This window comes from Colobus angolensis, unplaced genomic scaffold (assembly GCF_000951035.1).
Source record: "Colobus angolensis palliatus isolate OR3802 unplaced genomic scaffold, Cang.pa_1.0 Scaffold150, whole genome shotgun sequence".
Classification (NCBI taxonomy): Eukaryota; Metazoa; Chordata; class Mammalia; order Primates; family Cercopithecidae; genus Colobus; species Colobus angolensis.
In genome coordinates this window covers 6,567,311-6,590,346 of record NW_012114600.1, presented here as the reverse complement: position 1 = coordinate 6,590,346, position 23,036 = coordinate 6,567,311, and the positions used below count along the sequence as shown (strand labels likewise).

General features: G+C 36.2%; 1 protein-coding gene across 2 annotated transcripts in view; it reads left to right on the top strand.

Annotated features, from left to right (window-relative positions):
- CNTN1 (contactin 1) overlaps positions 1 to 23,036 on the top strand; it is a 409,794-nt gene that overhangs the window by 352,377 nt on the left and 34,381 nt on the right. For both annotated transcript variants that reach the window (XM_011936103.1, XM_011936102.1), the window contains exons 18-23: positions 5,150 to 5,220; positions 7,646 to 7,880; positions 11,147 to 11,250; positions 15,941 to 16,127; positions 18,667 to 18,779; positions 19,878 to 20,034. In XM_011936103.1, coding sequence (XP_011791493.1) covers positions 5,150 to 5,220; positions 7,646 to 7,880; positions 11,147 to 11,250; positions 15,941 to 16,127; positions 18,667 to 18,779; positions 19,878 to 20,034 — 867 coding nt within the window. The remainder of the gene's footprint in view (positions 1 to 5,149; positions 5,221 to 7,645; positions 7,881 to 11,146; positions 11,251 to 15,940; positions 16,128 to 18,666; positions 18,780 to 19,877; positions 20,035 to 23,036) is intronic.

Here is a 23,036-nt window from a genome sequence, read left to right as displayed (position 1 = left end):
TCCCCCTTCTTATTTATTTACCTGCCCGTGGTCTTTCCGTGCCTGCCCGGGGTGTTCCCCCTCCCGTTCCTTGCTGTCGTGGAGCCACGGACCCTGCTCCCTGCGCCAGATGTTGGGGTCCGCGTGTTTCCTGAACAAAGGAATGAACACACAAGACAACACAAGACAAGGCAAACATGGCAGCCGCCCTGCCCTGAACGACACTCTCTGCTTTATTTTATACCGTCGTTTGTGGAATGTTAGCAAGTCGCCAGACACATTGTTGTTTCTCTGATCTTTCCCTGACTTTCTGAATTTCCAAGATGTTTACATATAAACAAGCCCCCAGGGTCTGCTATTTGCAACTGAGGCCAGTCTTGTAGGCTCCTTTGTCCTCCCTGTTTGCAGAGGAGGAATGCCCAGCTTCGTTTGCAAGAGCGGGACTATAATGTTAATGGGGGAATGGCCTGCTCTGTTGTAAAAGCCGATAGTCCTCTACATATATCACCTGGGGTATATACCCTACGTTTTGTCTTCTCGCACCAGGAAAATTTAGGACATTGACACACACGAGTTTAGAAGCAGAGGTTTAATAGACAGAAGAGAAGCGAAAGAGAAACAGTTTTCTCTCTATATATAGAGAGGGGTCCCTGAGCAGCAAAGACTAGCTGGCAGTGAATATGCCGAATTTTATAGTCAGGTTTGAGGAGGTGGTGCCTGATTTACATAGAGTTTGTCACCTGTAAGGATGCTGGTCTGCATGCTAGTAAAATATCTCTACCTAATAAAGGAGTGGGACTTTTTGGCAGGATTAAAAAGGCATGTGTAAATAATAGGTTTCCCCATCTGCAACCTAAGGGGTTGTGAAAAATATTGAATTAGAGTTCTTCCTGAGATGTGCCTCATGGTCATGCTACAGAAAGATGGGAGGCCTGGATTAGAGAGGAGAAGAGAGAGAGAGACTGGCTCTACTGTTCAGAAAGAGATCTACCTTCCTCCAGTTTCCAGAATCATCCAGGGCTCCTGTGCTGTATGTCAGTTTGAGCTACTGGAGCTCCAGGACCCATTAATCCTGTTGGACCATCTGTGAGGCTGGTTTGGAACCCAGTGACCTTCATCTCTGGGGGCAGTCCAATTTCCAGTGGTTCCTGCCACAGGCTAGACAAGGTTGAGGTGGTTTTTCTCTTGCTGCCTGGGCACTCTTAAAGTGCCCTCACTTGCTGCACCGATAGAAACAAGGAAATGTACCTCAGGGATTCCTGGCTTTGTATCTCTGCAGAGCAGCTATTAGTGCCTCTGTCCTTCTCTTTTGCTTCCTTTCTCCTGGACCTCCTCCTCCTGGTCCCTATCATAAAACACCAAAGTGGTCACCCTTAGGAGGTTCTCCAAGATGCTATCTAGTGCTATAGCCTTCTTCTGTATTTTCCTTCTAATATTGGGAGCTGCCTTTTTAATAAACTTGTCCCTTAGTATGTGCTGTCCTCAACTGATTCATGGGATAAAGAGGTATGTTTTATGAGTGCCTCTCAGTCTTTCCACAAAGGCTGCAGGATTCTCATCTAGTTTTTGGTCTATCTTGGAAAGTACAGAGTAATTAACAGATTTTGCCCTCACTCTTCATAGGCCCTCCAATATGTACATTAAATGGTGTTTCCTTTTCCATTCATCTGTGGCATCACTGGTGTTCCAATTAGGGGTATTTTTAGAGGAACTGCTTCCTTTCCTATTGAGGATGGTGTTTCCATTATTTCTTTGCCTTCCTTGCCTCCTTTTTTCCTTTTTAATTTCCACAGGAGACATGTAGTTCATCTCCAAAATTGTCTGCTGCCTGCAGGGCTGCCTGCTTTTCAGCTGCGGTTAAGACTTGGCTTCAGAGCAGCATAACATCTCTCCGTGTGTGGTGAAACACCTGAGTTAAATTTTGGAAGGGTTCTATATACCTACCAGGATCATCAGAAAATTGGCCTAAGTCTTCCTTATTTGCCTGAGATTCTGCAATGAGAAGGGAACTTGAGGTGACCCCAAATAAGGGGGATTCTCAGATGGCTCCTTTGGAAGTTGCTTTTCTAGTCTTAGGGAATCATTCCCTTTGGGCCTGCCTGATATGATTGCTAAAAGGGCTAGGTTGATTTTGTGACACACGCAAAGGTCTAGTAAGTAGGCCATGCCCTTGTGCAAAATAAAATGAGCCACTTTTTCCTTGAAAGTCTCAGGGTCAAAGGAGTCCCAGTGCTTCAGAATGCACTCCAGAGGAGTTCAGGCCTTAGACGATAAAGAGAAGGAAAAAAAGGCATCCCTTTAGACTCCTTCCTTTTGATGTGACCCAGCATGGGGAGAAAGACAGTGAGGGTGTCCCCTCTGCTGTTTTCTCTCCATGGTTCCTGGCATCCTGGCACCTTGTTAAATGTGCTGCGCATGGTTCCAGGTGTGACTTCCCCAGCCATGGAACCAGACGAACTAAGTGGTGGGTTTTAGTCATTCTCACCCATGCAACTCTAGTCCTCTGCCTGTGATTTCCCTTTGACTTCCTAGACTTGCCTGGCCTGTGGGGCTCCCTGAAAAATGGATCTTGCCAGAGACTATGTAACAGTTGCATTTGGGCAATTGTTACGCTTGCCTCCTTAATGGAGGAAGTGTGCTGGTTTGAGCTCTATATCCTGCCCATGGCCCATGCTAAAGTGTTTACCCTTAGAGAATGATTCCAGTTAACTTCTGGACTTAAAATCCCCTTACTAATTAAGTACCATTCTAATTGGAGCAGAATAAGTGTCTTAAAAGAACATAGGGACCAAATGGCTATTTTCCTGAAGATTGGACAGTACTGAGACTAAAATTTGATTCTGGAGGACATTGTACTCCTAATTGCTGAAGGCAGAGTTTTCCCATTCACAGAAACAGCATAAAGCCTGGTTTCTAGTAGAGAGGCATAGAAAGGGGAGAGAATTGGGAAGCTAGAGTGTTTTGGTAAAGGACAACGTGCCTCATGGAGAGGATTCCTATTCCACTAGGTGGTGCTGTTGACTTTGAGATGTCATGAGCTCTCCAGACCAAGGGCAGAGTGACCTTGACATGCCATGTGCTCTTCAGACCAAGGGCAGAGAGAGACATTGAAATGCCATGTGCTCTCTAGAACAAGGGCAGAGAGAGATGCTCACTGGGGGTACCCTCGGTTCCTAAAACATCACAAAAACACCTTCCCTTGAGCTATATCCCCAGTTACTATGACATTCTCTGATCTTGCCAAACAGGATTCCTTCCCTGAACCCTAAAACTTCCCACACATTGCATACACAGAGAGGATAAGATTTATGACAGTGCCAACAGGAAAGAAGGAAATAACGATAGGAAAGTTGGAGATCTTGTGGTCGACAGCCCATCGGGGGATCAGAGGCTGGGGTCAGTCCAATAGTCTTTGGATAACACCAGGGGTAGCCCCCTCCAGAAATCCTCAGTTGCCCCAGGACTTCTTCCAGCCCCACATGACAGCTAAGTCCTCCATGAAAGGAAGCTAGTTCAAACATGGCCAATATGCCAAGCAACCCATGGGTACTTGGGAATTCTCTATGTTCTCCCTAGTAAGCCTGTCCCCCAAGTCTTATATGGCTGCCAGCCACGCTTGTTTATGGCTGAAGGGGGTCTACTATTTGGTTTAATTTGGTTCTTAAATGGAGGCCAATAGCCTCAGAATGAAAGGACAGAGTTGGAGTCTGCTCCTCTACTCACTGATTTAATTAATGTTGTACCCTGATATCCTGGATGAGGTCCCCAATATGAAATGGCTACATTGTCTGGGGTATATACCCTGGGATTCATCATCTCACACCAGGAAAACTTAGGACGTGGACACACACAAGTTTAGGAGTGGAGGTTTAATAGGCAGAAGAGAAATGAATGAGAAACAGCTCTCTTTCTGTAGAGGGAGAGGAGTCCCCAAGTAGAAAAGACTGGCTGGCATTGAATGCACTGGATTTTATAGTCAGGTTTGAGGAGGTGGTGTCTGATTTACATAGGGCTCACAGATTGGTTTGATCAGGTATTAAGTTTACATAGTGCGTGGGGAAGGCTGGTCACCGCACTCTAATCTTGTTATGCAAATAGGCTTTCCAGTTGATTGGTGTCATCTTTCTGCTTCTTACTGTACATGTGGCTGACAAAGGAAAGGGAAGATGGAGCCGCCATCTTGAACATGTGTAGTCTATAGTTCCTGCCGGCATTCACCCCTGCAAGCTCCCAGCTTGCTTGTCTATGTCTGCAGCTTGACTTTACAGGTTTCTCTTTCTTAGAAAATCATCTGGGGCTGCTTTTCATTAAAAAGCAAAGCCTTACCAAGGACTCCCATACCCTTACTTTCTGCCTAAGTGATTTCTTCTTAACTCCTATATTGGATATATTGTGGGTTGTTAAAAAGTGATTATGGAGTAAAGTACAAAGAAGAATAGCCATATATCAGTTCTTCCATGCAGTTCAGTGGCAGAAAAGGATGTGATGGCTTGGGGATTAAGAAGACAGCCGTATGACAGAAAGATTTTTAAGATCAGAGACTACAAAGGGTCTTTCTAGCAGGGAAACTGAAACTACAAGATGATGTAAGAGAATGGGGGAGGGAGTACTTTGGAGTCACTGATGGTACAGCTTCAGAAAAAATTGAGGAACTGAAAGTGAGAGCATGAGAGATGATATTAGATTTCTAATATTTTTAGATATTTGGGGAAACATTTTCCAATACAAATGAATGGTTTCTTAACATTTATTTGTAGAATGAAGCATGAAACTAACACAACAGTAAGTTATTAGAAGTTCGTAGGGTTCCAAAGTAAAAGTGGCAAAATCTTTTTCCAACAGTCTATGTAATCTTTCAAAATCATATCAACTGAAAGGACAGAAAGAAGAAAAAGATGGGGAGGCAAATTTGCTTCACTATCCTTTGCTGAGAGAAATGGGCACACTTCCTATGGCACCAAATCAATTTTTATGTTGGCAGAAAAACTGATTATTACAACTACTGTGAGCCATTGTTATTATAATTGGGTGGATCATTTGTCCAGTGTGTTTTTCCTAGTAAAAGAAAAACATTTTTGGTTTCTGTGGTGAATACGAATTCTAACACCAGGGAAAAAATATAAGCCCTATTTTCTTTGTTGTTTTGCATATATTTGTTTTTTTGTTTCAGCACCAAATGTGGCTCCTTCAGATGTAGGAGGTGGAGGTGGAAGAAACAGAGAGCTGACCATAACATGGGCAGTAAGTATTGATGAGTTGCACATATTATAGGTTGCTCTATCTATATGTAACTTCCACCCCATTTTGTATCCTGAAATAAATTGAGATGAAAGTGAATGTCTACTGCACAAGCAAGAATATATTACTATTTTTTTCATAAATGCATATCAGGTTTTATCTGGCTTCCTGTGGCTTAGTGTGTAGTTCCTATGCAAGAATGAACCCTGGATGCTAAGAGATCTGTTAGCCTAGGTGATTAAGCATTCAGCTGTCTGATTCCAGTGATACTTTGATCACTGTAGTCTGGTAATCTAATTGTAATTTTAAACATTGTCTCTGGACATTCTAAATTCCAAAGCTTCCATTTACAAACTTTGTATCAAACAAAGTTTTGAAACTGGAGTCGGCCTCCTCACTTGAGGCTTACTTTGATCACTGGTGTAATCTAGCATGATAGGTCAGTCTCAGAAGTCACCCATGGGACTAGTTACTGAGGTATCCAAAGGATTTTATTACAGTTTCATGAGTCAAAGGAGAGTTCTATATCAGAGACTATAATCTCTAGAAAACAATACATCTTAGCTGGATTTTTGAAATAGGAAAGATATTGGGAGGGGTCGGAAAAGCTGTGATAGGACAAAATTGTCTGACTTAGACACCTGGCATTTATCCATATAGCATGGTTTATACAGATTCATTTATTCATTAAATATGCTTAGTGTTGAATCACTGAGGATAGTCAAAGAGCACAATTTAGGCTCCAAAGGATTTTGAAGACTGTGGAAAAAATGACAGGTTTTATTTTTTGCATGAGTCAAATGGATTTATTTAATAAGTGAATGTCTAGCAAAACTTGACTCACTGTGTGCTTTGTAGTCATTTTTATACTCAGCATTTAAATCACATTTTAAAGCAAGATTTAGTAAAAAAAAAAAACAAACCCATTTGCTAATCTGAATCTTAAAATATTTATTTCTAAGTTTTACTGCCAATGAAATGTCCAAAAAATGCAAATATTATAAAAATTAGGACATTTTGCTTTTTCTCTTGTGGCTTGATTTTTATAAATTCTGTGGATACCTGCTACAGAATAAGATGGGCCTTATAAAAAAATTCATTATTGGAAATTCTCCTCCAAAGATTCAAATTCAAGTTTCTGGAGATAGAGCCCGAGAGTTGTTATTTTTGAAAGTTTCATAGCTGATTCTGTTATTTCCTGAATTCCAAAAACTAAGTAGAGAACTATCAATAAGAAAAATGTTTAAACTATTGTAGAAATGTTAGGCTATATTATCTAATAATCTAAAATCACATACCTATTAATGTATTGCTCAACCACATACAGCTTCTACCATTTGACCTTTACACATTTCTATCTCTTCCTATTTACTATAAGTATGTCCAAACAGTAGTGTTATATTTACTTCAAGGTTTTGCCTCAATACATCTTAAATTTGATTTTCTGGTTAAAAAAAAAAAAAAAGTAAATATACAATGTGCACATTTACCTTAATTGCTAATAAAGGCTAACTGATGAGTACTCACTAGAATTAACTGTAAGTCAATATTTATTAATAATAGGTGATTAGGGCTGACATAGACTTCTGTATAAGGCAGTTGACATGGGTGATAATAAGAAACCCTGAGAAAATAGTGAAAAACCAAGCACTTGCTTTAGAATTGGAGATAGAAACCCAAAACCATCCTCCTACAAACGAGTGCAATATTGTCCCTTCCTCGCAACCTACATGTATTCATTCCTCTTACCAGTTTCTTTTCGATCACAAGGTAGATATTCTAGGCTAGAGTCTTATATAACTCTCTTACCACTGCCTTTCAATTCTAATGAAATTCATTTGCTCATCCCTTAAATACATATTACTTGAAGCCCTGTTCTAGGTGCTAGGGATACAGAGGAAAATAAAACTGACAAAAACTCTGCCTTCACAAAACATGTATTCTATAGTTGAGAGAGACAATAAAGTAGATAAATAAGTAAAATGTATAGATTTTGTTAGGGTTAAAGAAAAACAATAGGTAGGGTGTGGGGCATGGAGTATTGTGTTGGAATCTTGCAGTGGCGGGAACTGTAGTCAGAGAAAACATCCTCAAGTAAGTGATTTTTACCTCGGGAAAGTGAGGAAGGGGTTGGGTGGGAGGAGTCACATAACATCTAGGAGAACATTCTAGGCAGAAGGAATTGAAAGGAAAAAGATCCGGAGTGGGAGGCCCCTGAGGTGTTCTAGGAGTAGCAAGGCTACCATTTGTTAAATAAGGTCATTCCATGTTTGAGTATGTTTCCTCTGACTTTTGGAACCAGCACTAATATATGAACTGAATATGTTTCTACAAAGAGCATGCCTCCATGTGTGTCATTATCCCCATAGGATTTCCTCCCTGCTACCCGTATTACTAAAACCTACCCAATATTTTAATTTCTATTTAGCCGTTGTCAAGAGAATACCACTATGGCAACAATTTTGGTTACATCGTGGCATTTAAGCCATTTGATGGAGAAGAATGGAAAAAAGTCACAGTTACTAATCCTGACACTGGCCGATATGTACATAAAGACGAAACCATGAGCCCTTCCACTGCGTTTCAAGTTAAAGTTAAGGCCTTCAACAACAAAGGAGATGGACCTTACAGCCTAGTAGCAGTCATTAATTCAGCACAAGACGGTAGGTAAAAGAAAGACCTTCTTACATGAGGAGGGAGGAAAAACATAATTCTCTAGTAGGCATTTAGTTTGTTTCCTTTCAGGCCTTATTTAGTAAGGCCTTTTTATAGCATTATGCATTTAGCAAATGAGTACTATTTTGAACCAGATTAAACATCAGCCTCTTCATCTAAATGATGAGCATGCTGCTAGAGTCTTTTTCATCATTTAGATAATGCCCATGGTATTAGGAAATCTCCATTAAAATAATTGGCTTTGACTTCCATTTTTGGGCTCTTGATTATAATTTTGTAGTTCTCCATACTTGAACAGAACCTCAATATGTCTACATATTCATAAAGTTTACAACTTAAAAATTCTATAACGTATACATTATTTGTAAAATGGCCCAAACTTCTAACCTAAAAATATGCGTAATTATAGCATTTAGGTAACTTTTTATTACAGTAGAGAACACAAATTTTGTTAAAGGGAATCTAGATGTAATTATATGAAAAAGGGGTCAGTCAGTTGAAATTGTTTTCTTGAAAGGGGAAAAATTTGTCCTGTAGGGCATTTGGGGAAATAAACTATACTAATACCAGCTCTTCTTGTTTTTCTAGAAACTTTAACTTAACTAAGCATGGCCATAGAGGACTTTATATAATTATACAAATGACATACAGTTTTAGATTGAGCATAATTACATTATTTTCTCTGATTTCTGTTTAAGCTGCTATACTTTTGTTTTTCTTGTTAAAAATAATACCTTTCTTTACTAATGTGCACTGTGTAAATAATTAATGGCTAGAAAAGCAAATAGAGATGTCACTGCCTTCTGGTCTTTGGCAATGATACATTTACCCTTGGTCAAGTTTCTCTTTGCATGTGTGAGAAGCACAAGTAGAAGAGCTTGAAAACTAAAGGTGTGTGAGGTACTCCACTATCATTAGAGGAAATGGGCTCTATTGGTTCACCCAACTTCCATTGTTTTTACTCCAAAATAGACGTTTAGCCATGCCTTATACCTCAACAGAAATTCTCGCATATATTCATCAGTCACAGAATTATTAGTTTTAGTATTTGTTAAAAGTGTAATATATAATTAAATCATCCTATGATCTTTACTTTTCTTTTTTTTTTTTTTTTTTTTTGGAGATGGAGTCTAGCTCTGTTGCCCAGGCTGGAGTGCAGTGGCGCGATCTCGGCTCACTGCAAGCTCCGCCTCCCGGGTTTACGCCATTCTCCTGCCTCAGCCTCCCGAGTAGCTGGGACTACAGGCGCCCGCCATCTCGCCCGGCTAGTTTTTGTATTTTTTAGTAGAGACGGGGTTTCACCGTGTAGCTCAGGATGGTCTCGATCTCCTGACCTCGTGATCCACCCGTCTCGGCCTCCCAAAGTGCTGGGATTACAGGCTTGAGCCACCGCGCCCGGCCTACTTTTCTTAAATGCCATTTTATTCTATATATGTATCTCATAATACCATGTCATATATCTTAAATATACATAATAAAATTTATTTAATATAAAAGGCAGTCATTCATATATATAAATGTATGTGTATATATAAGTATATAGGTATATATTTAAAAGCATATATATACTTTTTACTGTATTTTTTACTGCATACAAAAACATGTGTATGTTAATATATGTGTGTGTGTGTGTATGTGTGATTTTTTTTTACTTTTAGCACAACCAAATATGTCAAAATAATAAAATGTAGAAATAATTTGTTTATTATCAAACAGTGGAAAAGTCCTGATGACAAATTTATATTCTTTATGCTTGTGCTTATTCAGCAGAAATATGATAACTTGGCTGGGTGTGGTGGCTCACGCCTGTAATCCCAGCACTTTAGGAGGTCAAGGTGGGCCGATCACCTTAGGTCAGGGGTTTGAGACCGCCTGACCAACATGGAGAAACCCCCATCTCTACTAAAAATACAAAATTAGCCGAGTGTGGTGGCACATACCTGTAATCCCAGCTACTCGGGAGGCTGAGGCAGGAGAATCACTTGAACTGGGGAGGTGGAGGTTGTGGTGAGCCGAGATTGCACCATTGCACTCCAGCCTGGGCAAAAGAGTGAAACTCCATCTCAAAAACAAAACAAAACAAAACAACAAAGAAATATAATAACTTCACTCAGTTTTAATAATTTGAAGAACATGAGTACATCTTACAGATAAAATGAGTGCCTTAAGCATTTTACAAGTTACCTTCTCACCTTTTTACTGCTTTACTTGATGCTAAAATAAGCTTTCAGGCCAATAGCTTGTCATCTATTTAGTCATGGCCATTTGTATTTAATTATATTTCTTTCCTAAATATTTCATGAGTCTCATAAAACTTGCATGTGTTGAAACTTGTATAAGTGTTAATCTCTTCTTCCACTGCTGAGAAATCAATCATAGTGCTACACGTTTACCTTGTTTTGGAAAGGCAACTGTGTTCATGTGTAGAACATTTTTAAACATTAAATAGGATTATGGCTTTTTAATGAAAGACAATAAAAATTGATCACCCCTGCTTAAAGGCTTCATTGGTTTCTTTGTGTAAATTTCATAAGGGATGTAAGTTACTTTTTTTCCCTGAACAGAGGCCTTTTTGATACATATTTGACTTGATGCCCAGTTGGAAGATTAGACATATAAAAGCTTTCTTGAGCCCAGGAAACAGTGGATGTTACAACTTGTTTCAAAGGCTCTTACATTTTTAAAAAAGATCTTAGCTTGAACATAAAAAGGGAAGTTTTATTAATAATATTGCTGTTTATAGTTAGTTCCCACAAATAGCAAATAAGAGAAAATGTATCATATTGGACAGTTTTCTATAATACCAAATTTCCTATTTCTGATAATATAGAGTTGATAGCTAAATATTTATAATTTTAACTTGCAACAACAGGCTTTCTTAAGCATATCAGTTGAGAGAAATTGAAAAAATAGTATCATTTTGTTCACAGATGTAATAGAAATTGATGAAGCTTCCTGTATTTGGTAAAGTGTGTGTGAGTATGTGTATGTGTAGATGTCTATATTAACATTTATGTAGATGAAAGTATGTGTGCACATGTATCACTAATACCATAAAATAAAGTAACGTTAGAAAAATATGGGAAGAGGTAATAAAATAATTGCACTTATTTCACTTTGAAATTATTAAAGCTATTTTGTAAACATTAAAATTAAAATATGGTATCACATCATTCATATAGCAAATGATGCTATTCGAATTTCTTAAATGTAAGTATCTCACTAATAATGTAATATTCTCATAAAATTTCAGCTCCCAGTGAAGCCCCAACAGAAGTAGGTGTAAAAGTCTTATCATCTTCTGAGATATCTGTTCATTGGGAACATGTTTTAGAAAAAATAGTGGAAAGCTATCAGGTATGTTAAATTTTTATCAAACTAAATACATTTATTCATAAATATATGAGCATACATTTTCAAATGTGTTGTATGTTTCAATGTCCCATTAATTTATGTGGCAACTAATACTTTATTCTCGGTGTCTAGTACTGTGGTCATATGTAAGTTAATTGTTAAGAATAAAACAGGGGTTCCTAACTAGACTATCTAGGGGAGATGTAAAGAAACCTAAGTCCTGGCAAATAACTGGCCAAAATAAAAGCTATGGTAATAACACTTATGATTACCCAAGGTCTTTTTGGGAAAACATTCTCATAAAAAGCTGGTGAATCTCAAATTTTTTGGAAAGCATTTTGGTAATTTATGGAAGCATCCTGAAAATAGTCATCCTCTTTGAGTCAGTAGGTCCATTTTGAAAAGTCCCTCCAAAATAAACAATCACAAACATACCAAATATATCTTATGTTATCTATGAAGTAACAATCAAAATGACCCAAATAAAACTTCCCTCGAGCTTAATTTTAAAGAACCAGTAAGAATCAGTCAGACACAAATGAGAAAACTTGTCTTAGTCAAGGGAGTAAAAACTGGAAAATCAAAACTAGAAAGATTAGTTAGGGTCTTTAATACAATGCTAATGCAATTTAGACTGAGCTATGTAGGAAATGTGAAATCATCAGCTCACATTTTTAAGTGCAAGAAGTGAAAATTCGAAGGAATTAACATGGTTTTTCCTTTACAGATGAGCAGATGGATACCAAAGAGATTTGACAACTTGCCTCAGTTGTCACTTACAGAAAGTGTCAGAGCAGTATGTAAAACTCGAGTTGTCTGATTCAAATTTCGGTGCTTTATTGCCGCACATCACAGACTCCCCTCTGTTTTGTTTTCAGTGAGTGCTGTCTAGGGCTGCCTCTCCACCCACCCTACTCCCCCAGCCAGCTTGCATTCTTGGCTCCAGTACCCTCCCTTCTCCCTTGTCCATGGAATATTAGCTCCATGAGGGCAGAGTATTGTTCTACTCTCAGTGCCATGCAAGAACAGTGCTGGGCACCAGGCAGGCTTTAAATAGATATTCATTGAATACTGATAGGAATAATGAAGTATGATTAAATAAAGTGTTACAGTTGGGCTTTTGCAAGGCCATGTTTCTGAGATGTAGCTGTAAAAGAAACTTAAGTCTTTGAGCAGACACACCCAGACCAACAGGAAGCTTTTTTATTGGCACAATATATTATAATTTGGGAAGATCTTAAAGAACCCTCTGATCATCTATCAGGGGTTCAGCGGAATTTATTACAGAACAGAGAAGAATAGACTGGGAATAATTAGACTGAGAATACCCAATATTCATAACTTAATAACCTGACAATTATGTTTATAGCTGGTAGAAAAGGAGTAGGAAAGAGAGAAATTCACTAGATGTTACAAACCCCTATAATAAATACACCTGAGGTACCTTTGGGAGAAGACATCAATGTGTAGAACTTGGAAAGTAAAATTTTGGAGCATAGGATTTCTTCTTCTTTTATATTATTTATTTCTAACTAATAAAAATTGAAAAAAGGATAATTTAATGTATAACCCATATCATTGAGTCAAAATGTCAAATATATGATATATTTTACTTTAAAATATGCTGGAAAATTATATATTATCTTTGTCAATGCCAAGAATTATATATTGACTATTTGCTTACTTTTAAGAAGAAGAGGACAAGGAAATAAGAGGTAGGAAGCAACAACATAGTGGAACCAATGATTCAGATAATAATTAAATTAAATATATTTTTTTAATTGGGAACTAAACCTTGATTAAGGATTTTCACATAGTAAAAAGTAATCTTTATCAAATAAGATTTTCTCAAATGATAATTTCAAGGGAAAAGTATGTACCATGAGGAGTTGGTTTCACAGATTTCTGACCTTTTCCAATTTCACATTAAGTAAAAACTTATGCGCTTTGCTGCTGAGCAAATATGGGTTTATATTTCAGCTCTGTCACTTAAGAATTTTGTAGAAAATTGATTTGAACTTTGAGTTTCCTCACCTATAAAGTGAGAAAGTAACCACTGCCTCATAGAACTGTTATGTGAAAGATATTAAATAACCTGTATTTAATAATTTTCCCTGTTTATGTCATTGGGCATTCAAAGATGGTGGTGGTGGTGATGATGATGATGATGGCAATGAGGAAGATGATCATGATGATGTTAATGATGAAAAGACTGATAACACTTCTTGAGTCCTTATTGTGCTAAACACTTAACTAAGCTCATTTTATTAAATCCACACAAAGACACTATAATTATCCCCATTTTAGAGATGAAGAGCTCGAGGATTAGAAGTGTTTGTCTGAGTAATAATTGTCATAATCAGATTTTAATCTAGTTCTTGCCTCTCCAGAGAATGGTTGATTATAATTGCTGGAAGTAAATCATAGAATTATTCCTTCCATTCGTTCTTTCTTAAAATCCTTTTAAACCTTTCACACAGGGTCTTGAGTATCAAAGAGACAAGCACGAACACTTAAAAGAGAAAATCCATAGTATTTATTGTTCTGCAGGAAATGCTCCTGTAAATGTGGCCGGTGGCAGGGAGAGGGGATCTTGCCTGACTATAATGTGGTTATTGTTTCCATTTTAATATGATTGGAGAAGCCAATGGTTTAACAAGATAGATGAGGGTGAAAACTAATACCCCATTGCACTTCCCATGAAAATGTATGATGGATCTATATTTTTCTGTGTATAAAGATATACAGAAAGAAAGCAGCACATTGAAAACATAAAATATAAAGCTGGAAAGCCCTGACTCCTGCCTGATTGAAACCATCTCAAGGTTCATTTCCTGACATTTCAAATGAGAATTGTGAGCAACTGAATTTAAAGACAATCTCTTCCCTTGTGGTTTTAAAGTGTATCTCAGTAGAATGTTTATGTCACTTAGTGTTTTTTTCTCTTACTTGGTTAAAGAGCTGCCCACGTTCAATCTTAATACCCAGTGGTTTTTCTATAGTGTAGGTAAGCTAGAAGAATACAAGAAGTCTTCCTTATCAAGTGCATTTTGGAACTTTGGGGTCATGCCCAGGAATCCACAAAAGACTTAGTTTGCTCACCCAGTGGGTAAAATATTCACTTAATTAATTTAATGAAAATAAGTAAAATAGGCTACCAGGAATAATGAATGCAAAAACTTTAGCAGCTGAATTAGAGATTAATGCAGATGACTGATTTCATAGTCATCATAAAAGATGAACAATCCTGTAGAGTCTACTCAAATGTTTTTAAAGGTTAAATTATTATGGTGAGCTGAAACTGGTATTTAGAAAGTGCTTTGTTTTCTTATTTTGGAGAAGATATCCATTTTGGTCTGGATCTCTTTGAAACAGAGCCTCAAACAAAGATGTGGAAAAAAGTTGTTTATTATTGTTGACTGATTGTTTTCAATATGATCCTAGGAAGCAGGTATGAGGAAAAGGCAGAGTGAACAGGAAAGGGGGGAGCTCAGATACAAAGGTGCTATTTGTTTTGTTGGCAACCACTGTGGGCAACTGGTACTCCACCCCTTGAGACCTTTGAGGACTTGTATAAATGTGTCTCTGAAGCTGCCCTGCCTGGGATGAAAAGGGAAGCATTCATCCACTCCTGAATGTTCAGAAATGTGCTCATTCAACACATAAACCTCACTCTTGCCAAGTGAATTTGAGCCATCCTGTTGCATTTTATAATGGTTCCTTACATGTTTATGTAAATAAAAAGTGCAGGATTATATTATTATTAGACATTTTAATCTATGCATTTTAGTTAATTGTGAAATTAAAATCCTATTATTTTATAGACTGGGCATTTAAAATATGTAAAATATCAGAATAGTTACAAATAATCCTTTTCTTTGTATTCTTATATTAGATATAACATATTTTATTCATACCTTAGATATAATCATAAATTTTGAATGCAAAAAACAGCCTTTATTTAAAGAATGAAAATTATAATCCATAACTTTTCTTAAACTTTTAAGAGAAAAGGAATCCTGTAATTATCTGACAAAAGTAATCATTTCTAATCACAAAATTGATAATGTTTTTAAAAAATTATTTTACAGTTAAATAATTTATACAGTTTATCCAATTATTAGATATATTTCTTTTATATCTAGCTTCTATACAAGTTCAAAGGAAATAACATTAGAGACTTACTTCTGAAAGGAGCTAGAAGAAAGTATTACTTTAGCATGTTCTAGGTCAGATAATAACTATTTTTATCCAGCAAAATTATATTCCTCTCCAGCTGCTTTAAGAATGGCTCAGAACAATTTCGAAATCATGCAAACAGAAGAAAAACAGGAAATACATGATAAAAATGATAGTGACAAATACTTCCAAATGGAGACCACTTTTATATTTTGAAAATAAGTCTGCTCTCAAAGTTTTTGGGATTTTTTAATTTTTATTTTTTTATTCTTTTTTAGTCAATGTAAAACTATTTTGGGCAATGAGGTGAGAGTTTGATTTGCTTTTGGCATATTTAATCACTTCTGCCCTGTGTGCCCTACTATATTCTAAAACTGATAGAAGGGTAGATATCATTAAAAAAGATTTGAAAATATGATGATCAGTCAACACCAATGATAGCAGAACTAGTTGAAGAGAACTTTTCACAACTGAAGACTCATGGCAAAGTATAACTCATCCTATACGTTTGCAGATTCGGTACTGGGCTGCCCATGACAAAGAAGAAGCTGCAAACAGAGTTCAAGTCACCAGCCAAGAGTACTCGGCCAGGCTGGAGAACCTTCTGCCAGACACCCAGTATTTTATAGAAGTTGGGGCCTGCAATAGTGCAGGGTGTGGACCTCCAAGTGACACGATTGAGACTTTCACCAAGAAAGCACGTGAGTCTCACGTTTTGTTTTTAGACTTGTCAAAAACTACCACTTGATTCAATCATGATGGAATACATTTGAAGGAAATTTCCTACCTAGATACCTGAGCACATTTTTCAATGGTATCCTTTATAGCCACACAAGATTTCCCTTAAAACATGAGTTATTGTAGATGATGAAAAAATGTGAAAAATACCCTCATACATTAAATATTTCATTATAGAAATAAAGTGAGAGAACTGCCCTTTTGTAAAGGCTGTCCTCTCAAATTTTGTGCCATGAACTTGTCTTCACCCTGTATTTATTAATTTAAACATTGTTTTCATAGGAGTACATCAACAGCATGTGAAAATTAAAATTCTGCTTATTTTTACAGGCTTTAATTTATAAACCTCTGTCATCACACAGTGCAATGCAAGTTAAATGTGTAGCATTATGCTTACTCTCTTATTACTGTATGTTCTAGTACTGTATGTTTTAGGTGGTTCATAATACAAGACCACCTATCCCTGCTCACTTTCTGGTCATTCTAATCTCTGTATTCATTTTGATATCTCTGTTCTTGAACCCAAGTGGAATAAATAAAAAGGAGAATTTGTATGTAGGACTCTAGGGAATGTCTCAAGAATCTGAAGATGTGATTACCACTAGAGTTTGCAAATTTATGAAATTCACTTTGGGACAGAGACTCTCCCAGTGAGATGACAGAATGTAGTGACAAGAACTAGAATTTGGTGTCAAGACATGTGTTTGAGATCTGTCTCTGCCACTTGCTAAATGTATGACAATAGATAAATTACCTATTTAAACTTCAGTTTTCTAATTTGTAAAAGGAGCATTCCTTTTTTGTTATTTTTCTGTTTGTTAATGTATTTATTCATTTATCAAAAATATGCTGTGTGCTCAGTACTATTCTTGATGGCGAGGATACAAAAGGGATCAAACCAGTCCAAGATGCTCTTCTCACATGGTTTACAAGCTAATGAAAGGAGACAGAAACTTCAAACAAACAAACAAAAACTCTGACAAATAAATAAGTGGGATTATGGCAGATGACAGGGCAATAAAATTTATAAATAGACAAAATTAAAGTTACTTACATGAAAGTGAAATTCTGATGGGGTGACCAGGAAAGGTCTCTTTGAGAAGATGCCAGTTAAGCTAGGGTTTGAGTGATAAATGATAAGAACCACCCACTATGTGAAGAGCTGTAGGCAGAGTCTTAAGGTTCTTTGCACGTTAAGTAGTACAAAACCTTAAGGTGGAGAGCGCTTGAAATATTTTAGGTGTGGAAAGGCTGCTGGGGCCAGGGCATAGGTTCTGAGTAAGGAGGGGGAAGAGTTCTGGGGCCCAATTATGGAGAACCTTGTAAGTATTTGGGATGAGTTTGATTTCTTTCTAAACATGATAAGAAGCCATTGAAAGATTTTAAAACAGAGTGATATCTAATTTATGATGTTGTTTTATAAAAAATCATTCTGGCTTCTAGATAGAAAGTAGATTGTGATGGATTAACAGTGAAAGCAGAAAAGCCAATTAGGAGAGTATTTCAGCAGTCAAGGAGAGAATTGATAGTGGCTAGCACTAAGTGAAAATGGAGATAGAAGTGGAAAGTTTTCTGTAGGCAGAGTTGACAACTTGCTGCCAATTTGGATGTTGGCAATGAGTGAGATGAGACACTAAATACCGAATTTCTGCTTGAGAAACTAGGGGGTTTGGTTGTGCTATTTGCTGATAATGGCAAAGACTCATTGGAGAAAGATTTGAGGATATGTGACATTATATTACATTTGAAAAATGTATTACATTTGATTATGCTACATTTGAGAAATCTTTTAGAGACTCAAGTAGAAATAGGCTGATATCTGCCTAGACAGAGAGACTTCTAGCCACATGTGTCTAGAGGTTGAAAGAGAGATTAGGGCTAGAGACAGAACTGTGAATATTTAAAGCCATGGGCCTAAGTGTCAGTACTTAGGGAAGATTCAGAGAGAGTAGAAAAGGGTACATAGGTGATGCCCTAAGTCATCCAACAGTTACAAGTTGACAGAGGGAGCCAGCTAAGCAGGAATAATGGGAAGCAGCAGCCCATGAGGTAGAAGGAAAACCCAATTATTAAGATCTGAATTTAAGAAAAAAATGAGAGATTCAAGAAAGAAGATGGTCAATTCTGTGAAATGCTCCAAAAATGTTAAATTTAGAAAAGAATAAACAAGTGACATTAGATTTAGCCAACTGGAGGTGATGGATGACCCTGCAAATTGCAATTTGGAAAGACTAGTGGAGAAAGAAACCCAAGCAGAGCACGATGAGAAGAGAGAGAATAAAAGTCATATTACCTACCTCACAGGGCCATGGGGTACATTAAATGGACTCATGGATGTAAAGTGCTTAGCATAGTGCCTGGCATACTGTGAACACTTGTTAAAATTAGATGGTGGTGGTGTCAGTACCATTATCATCAGCATTATAATACCTGATGCAATAGAGTATGCAGAATTGAGATTGGATATGGTGACCATTGATTGCATATTACTACTTTTCACAGCTCCTAGCCAGCCTCCAAGGATCATCAGTTCAATAAGGTCTGGTTCACGCTATATAATCACCTGGGATCATGTCGTTGCACTATCAAATGAATCTACAGTGACAGGATATAAGGTATTTACAAATAGCGATGATTAATGTTTGCAATTCTTGCTCTTTCCGAGAAACCCAAGATGGGTTTCTTTTCCTTTTTTGAGATGGAAGCCCACTCTGTCACCCAGGCTGGAGTGCAGTGGTGCAATCTTGGCTCATTTCAGCCTCCGCTTCCTGGGTTCAAGTGATTCTCCTGCCTCAGCCCCCCAAGTAGCTGGGATTACAAGTGCCCACACCCACACCCAGCTAATTTTTGCATTTTTAGTAGAGACAGGTTTTTGCCATGTTGGACAGGCTGGTCTCGAACTCCTGACCCCAAATTATCCACCTACCTCAGCTTCCCAAAGTGCTGGGATTACAGGCATGAGCCACCATGGCTCGCCCCATTCAGCTTTCTTATTCTATTCAATAGTTGTAGAGCAGAATCAGATGACATAGTGCCATGGTACATTTTGAAATGGAAAAGATTATCTTCAGTGAATTTCAGCAAAATGTTATGTCAAAAGTGTAAGATAAATAGAATGATTTAAAGATAGAATACAATAATCAGAGCTTAAGGAGGAGAGAGAATGCAACTATTTTTGTTTGGCAATGATTATGATAGGGTTGCGCAGCACCCAGCAAACTCCTGGATCAACTGAGTTACCATTTATAAATGAACAAAAAGGAGAAAAGCTAATTTTAATTATATTCTTTATATCACACACTTTCACATTTTTCACTGGATACCAAATTTTGTGGAAAATGGTAGAAATAAAAATTAAGAAGCAATTTTCAGACCATTTAAATATATTTAAAAAGTTCTCATTTTGGGCTTTTCTGTTAAAAAGGCATATTCTTTCTATATTTTTATATTGGGTCATCTCAAAAAATAAAATTTAGATGCTTAAGTCACATCTCCTTGGATAATCCTAAAAACTTGCAAAAATCAACTATTGTGAATTGAAACTAGCATGATTTTTTTTCATCTAGTTTTAAATTTATTAATTTTTTCCTCTTGTTTTAAATTTATTACTTTTTGTTAATCAAAGTGTAAGCATTTTTATTCTGGTTTTAGTGTTAGAGCACTGGCTCATTATTATGACTTTACTGCATATTTACATTTCTGTATTTTATAAGGTACTCTACAGACCTGATGGTCAGCACGATGGCAAACTGTATTCAACTCACAAACACTCCATAGAAGTCCCAATCCCCAGAGATGGAGAATACGTTGTGGAGGTTCGCGCACACAGTGATGGAGGAGATGGAGTGGTGTCTCAAGTCAAAATTTCAGGTAAGTGAGTCATTTAAGACACATTTCAACTAAGTATTTGTGAGTTTCTAGACCCTATGGATTCCCAAGGGTAGGGATAAGCCTGATACTCACACCAGTGTCCATCTTTTCCTAAGTAGATTTGACATATCAAGGATTCCCTGAAACTTGGTATTTCTCCTCTTATGAGTCACAAAAGTAAATCTGTCACATACCACATACTTGTTGATTATTATCTCGATGTCAAAGTACAGTTGAAATCTTTCAGACCTAAGACGAACAAGTTTTTGGGATCCAATTTACAGTATGGGATGTATTAGTTTATTTGATTGTGGTAATCATTATACAATGTATACATTTATCAAATCTTCATGTTGTTCACCTTGAATATATTTAATCTTTGTCAATGAAATATTTTCAAATAAAAAGCACAGTTAAAATGACGTAATTTGTTGAACACTATATAATACTAGGCTATTATTTAATAATAACCAAACTTCTCTTATATCAAAAGGAAATACACAAGGCTATTTTTAATACTCTAACTTTCTTTCACTTGGTCTATACATATTGATATAGTAGTATAAGAGAAAGACACTAAATTATTGCCGCTTTGCCTTTTCTCTTTCTCTATCTTATCTATTCCTTTTCTACAAACTCTATTTCTCAAAACTTTGTTTAATTTGGAAATACATATATCTGAGGCAGTAATTTCTTTATTTGTAGCACTCTGTTATTTAATTTTTGATATATTTTTCTCAACCTATGTGCATGATATAGTTTAATTATACTGAATTTCAATAGATGTTAATTTGAGAAATGTATGAGAAGCTTTGACATACCAGAAGGTCCTAGATCAAAGATGATAATAAATAATTTGTAAGAAAATTTGGTTAATCTGTACAACAAACCCTATGACACAAGTTTACCTATATAATAAATCTGCATATATACCCCTGAACTTAAAATAAAAGTTAAATTTTAAGAATACTAAAACAAAAATAGAAGAAAATTGAAAATTTGGTGATTTTGATCTAAATAAATGAATATGCTATATATCAAACCAACAAAAAATCCTTTAACACAATGCCAGAGTCTTTAATGGTATTTAATAAATGCTGGCTTCAGTTGTATGCCATGTTTTTGTGAAATTTGCCACAATTCATATATACATCCTTTACAAATCAAAATAGAACTTTGATTTTTTTAGTGTAATCATCAGTAATTTTGTCTTTTAAGAAAATATAGAAATTACAGACATGTGAAAGGAAAAGAAAATAATCATGTTCCAAATACCCTAAAATAGCTACTGCTAATGCTTAGTTGAATTTACTTATAGTCACTCTGTATACATATATAGTTTCATGTTTCAGTTTCCATTTATTTTGTAAATTGTATTTAAAATTATAAATGATATTCTTGCAAACAAATATGCAAACTCATTAAAGTTTTTTCTATTATAAATAATACTTTACAGTCCATTTTCATAAATTAATCTTTCTTCAGGTTAAATTTAAATATAAGACAGTGTTTTAGGTTGCCACATTTCTTTAAAAACATTTACTAATTTCTATTCCCGTTATCATTGTATATAAGTGCTTTTCTCACTGCACCACTCTAATATTACTGTCTTTCTTTTTTAGTCATTGCTAATTTGACATGAGAAAAAAGAATTTTCTTATTTTTGAAACATTTTCTATATTCCAAACTTTGTTGACACCTTCAATAGTTTTACACTTAGTGGGTTGTTTCACAAAAGGAAATCAGAGGGAAATATCGCCATTATTTCAAGGAAGGTAAAGCACAAAGTGACTAAATAAATTGTTCTTGAATGCTGGGTCTTCTTTCTCTTGTGTAGAAGCAATCCACAACGAGCTTTTGCTCTCTGTATCCACCCTTGGTTCATCATTCCTCATGGAAAGGAGAACCTAGCTTCTGGGATTTAGACTAGAGGTTTTCAGCAAGAGATGCTGTAGCAGTGATGGTAACATCAGTTTATCTATCACTAACGGCGTCAGTAAATGTTAAACAGTTGAATCACTAGGTATAGGGGAAATCCCTGTTTATAATGTTTGCCTATTTCTGTGGTGTAAATATTCTCACTATGTGTGATTTCAAGCTTTCTAAGTGATGTCACTCAATGTGGAGCTGTGAAGAGCTACCCAGTAGCACATCATTATATGTAATTGCCACCATACAGATACAATAAGAACCTCAAAAACATTGACATTATAATATACTAAAATATTAAGAAGTGATGAGTTTTGAGTATTTGTTTTAAGCTTTTAAAATTAACTAAGTTTACGTAAATCATATTTTAATAATTACGTTTTTAACGCATTGCTCATACATTTCCTAAAAAATTCACAATCAGATTTCAGGGGTTGTATGGGTTGATTTCAGCATACCACAGGTGTAATTTGATATTTCAGTATAAATGGCTCATGTATAGAAGAAATAGAGTCTTTTTTTAAAAAAAATCCCAAACTTAACTCCGTATATTTTTCATATTTTTCTGTTTTGCCAACTAATGGACAACATTCTTATTGATTTCAGAATTTCTATTATTTGTCTCTTATTTTAACCATAACTGTACAAATAAACTGTAGAATTAACATTATAAAATGTCAGATGCTTGGTGAATAACATTCTAGAATATTCTTGTTTTTAAGTTTTAATGAGGAAAATGTGCAAATACAAACAGAAATTACAGGTTTTCTTCTAAATTTAAAGACTCTTAGTACTTTCCTTTCTTTTGGTTTTCATGCCCCAAATATGTAGCCAGGATTATAACACACTACTAGATTTTAATGTTTATAAGCATTATGCTGTTTGTTCATTCATTCATTCATTCAACAAATAGACATTAAATGCCTACAATACAGGAGTCACAGTTCACATCTTTAAAATGTGCTAGGATTTACATATTCCCACATCTCTCCCTGACCCTCCTGCTGCAATTTTTTTTTTTTTAATTATACTTTAAGTTCTAGGGTACATGTGCATAGCGTGCAGGTTTGTTA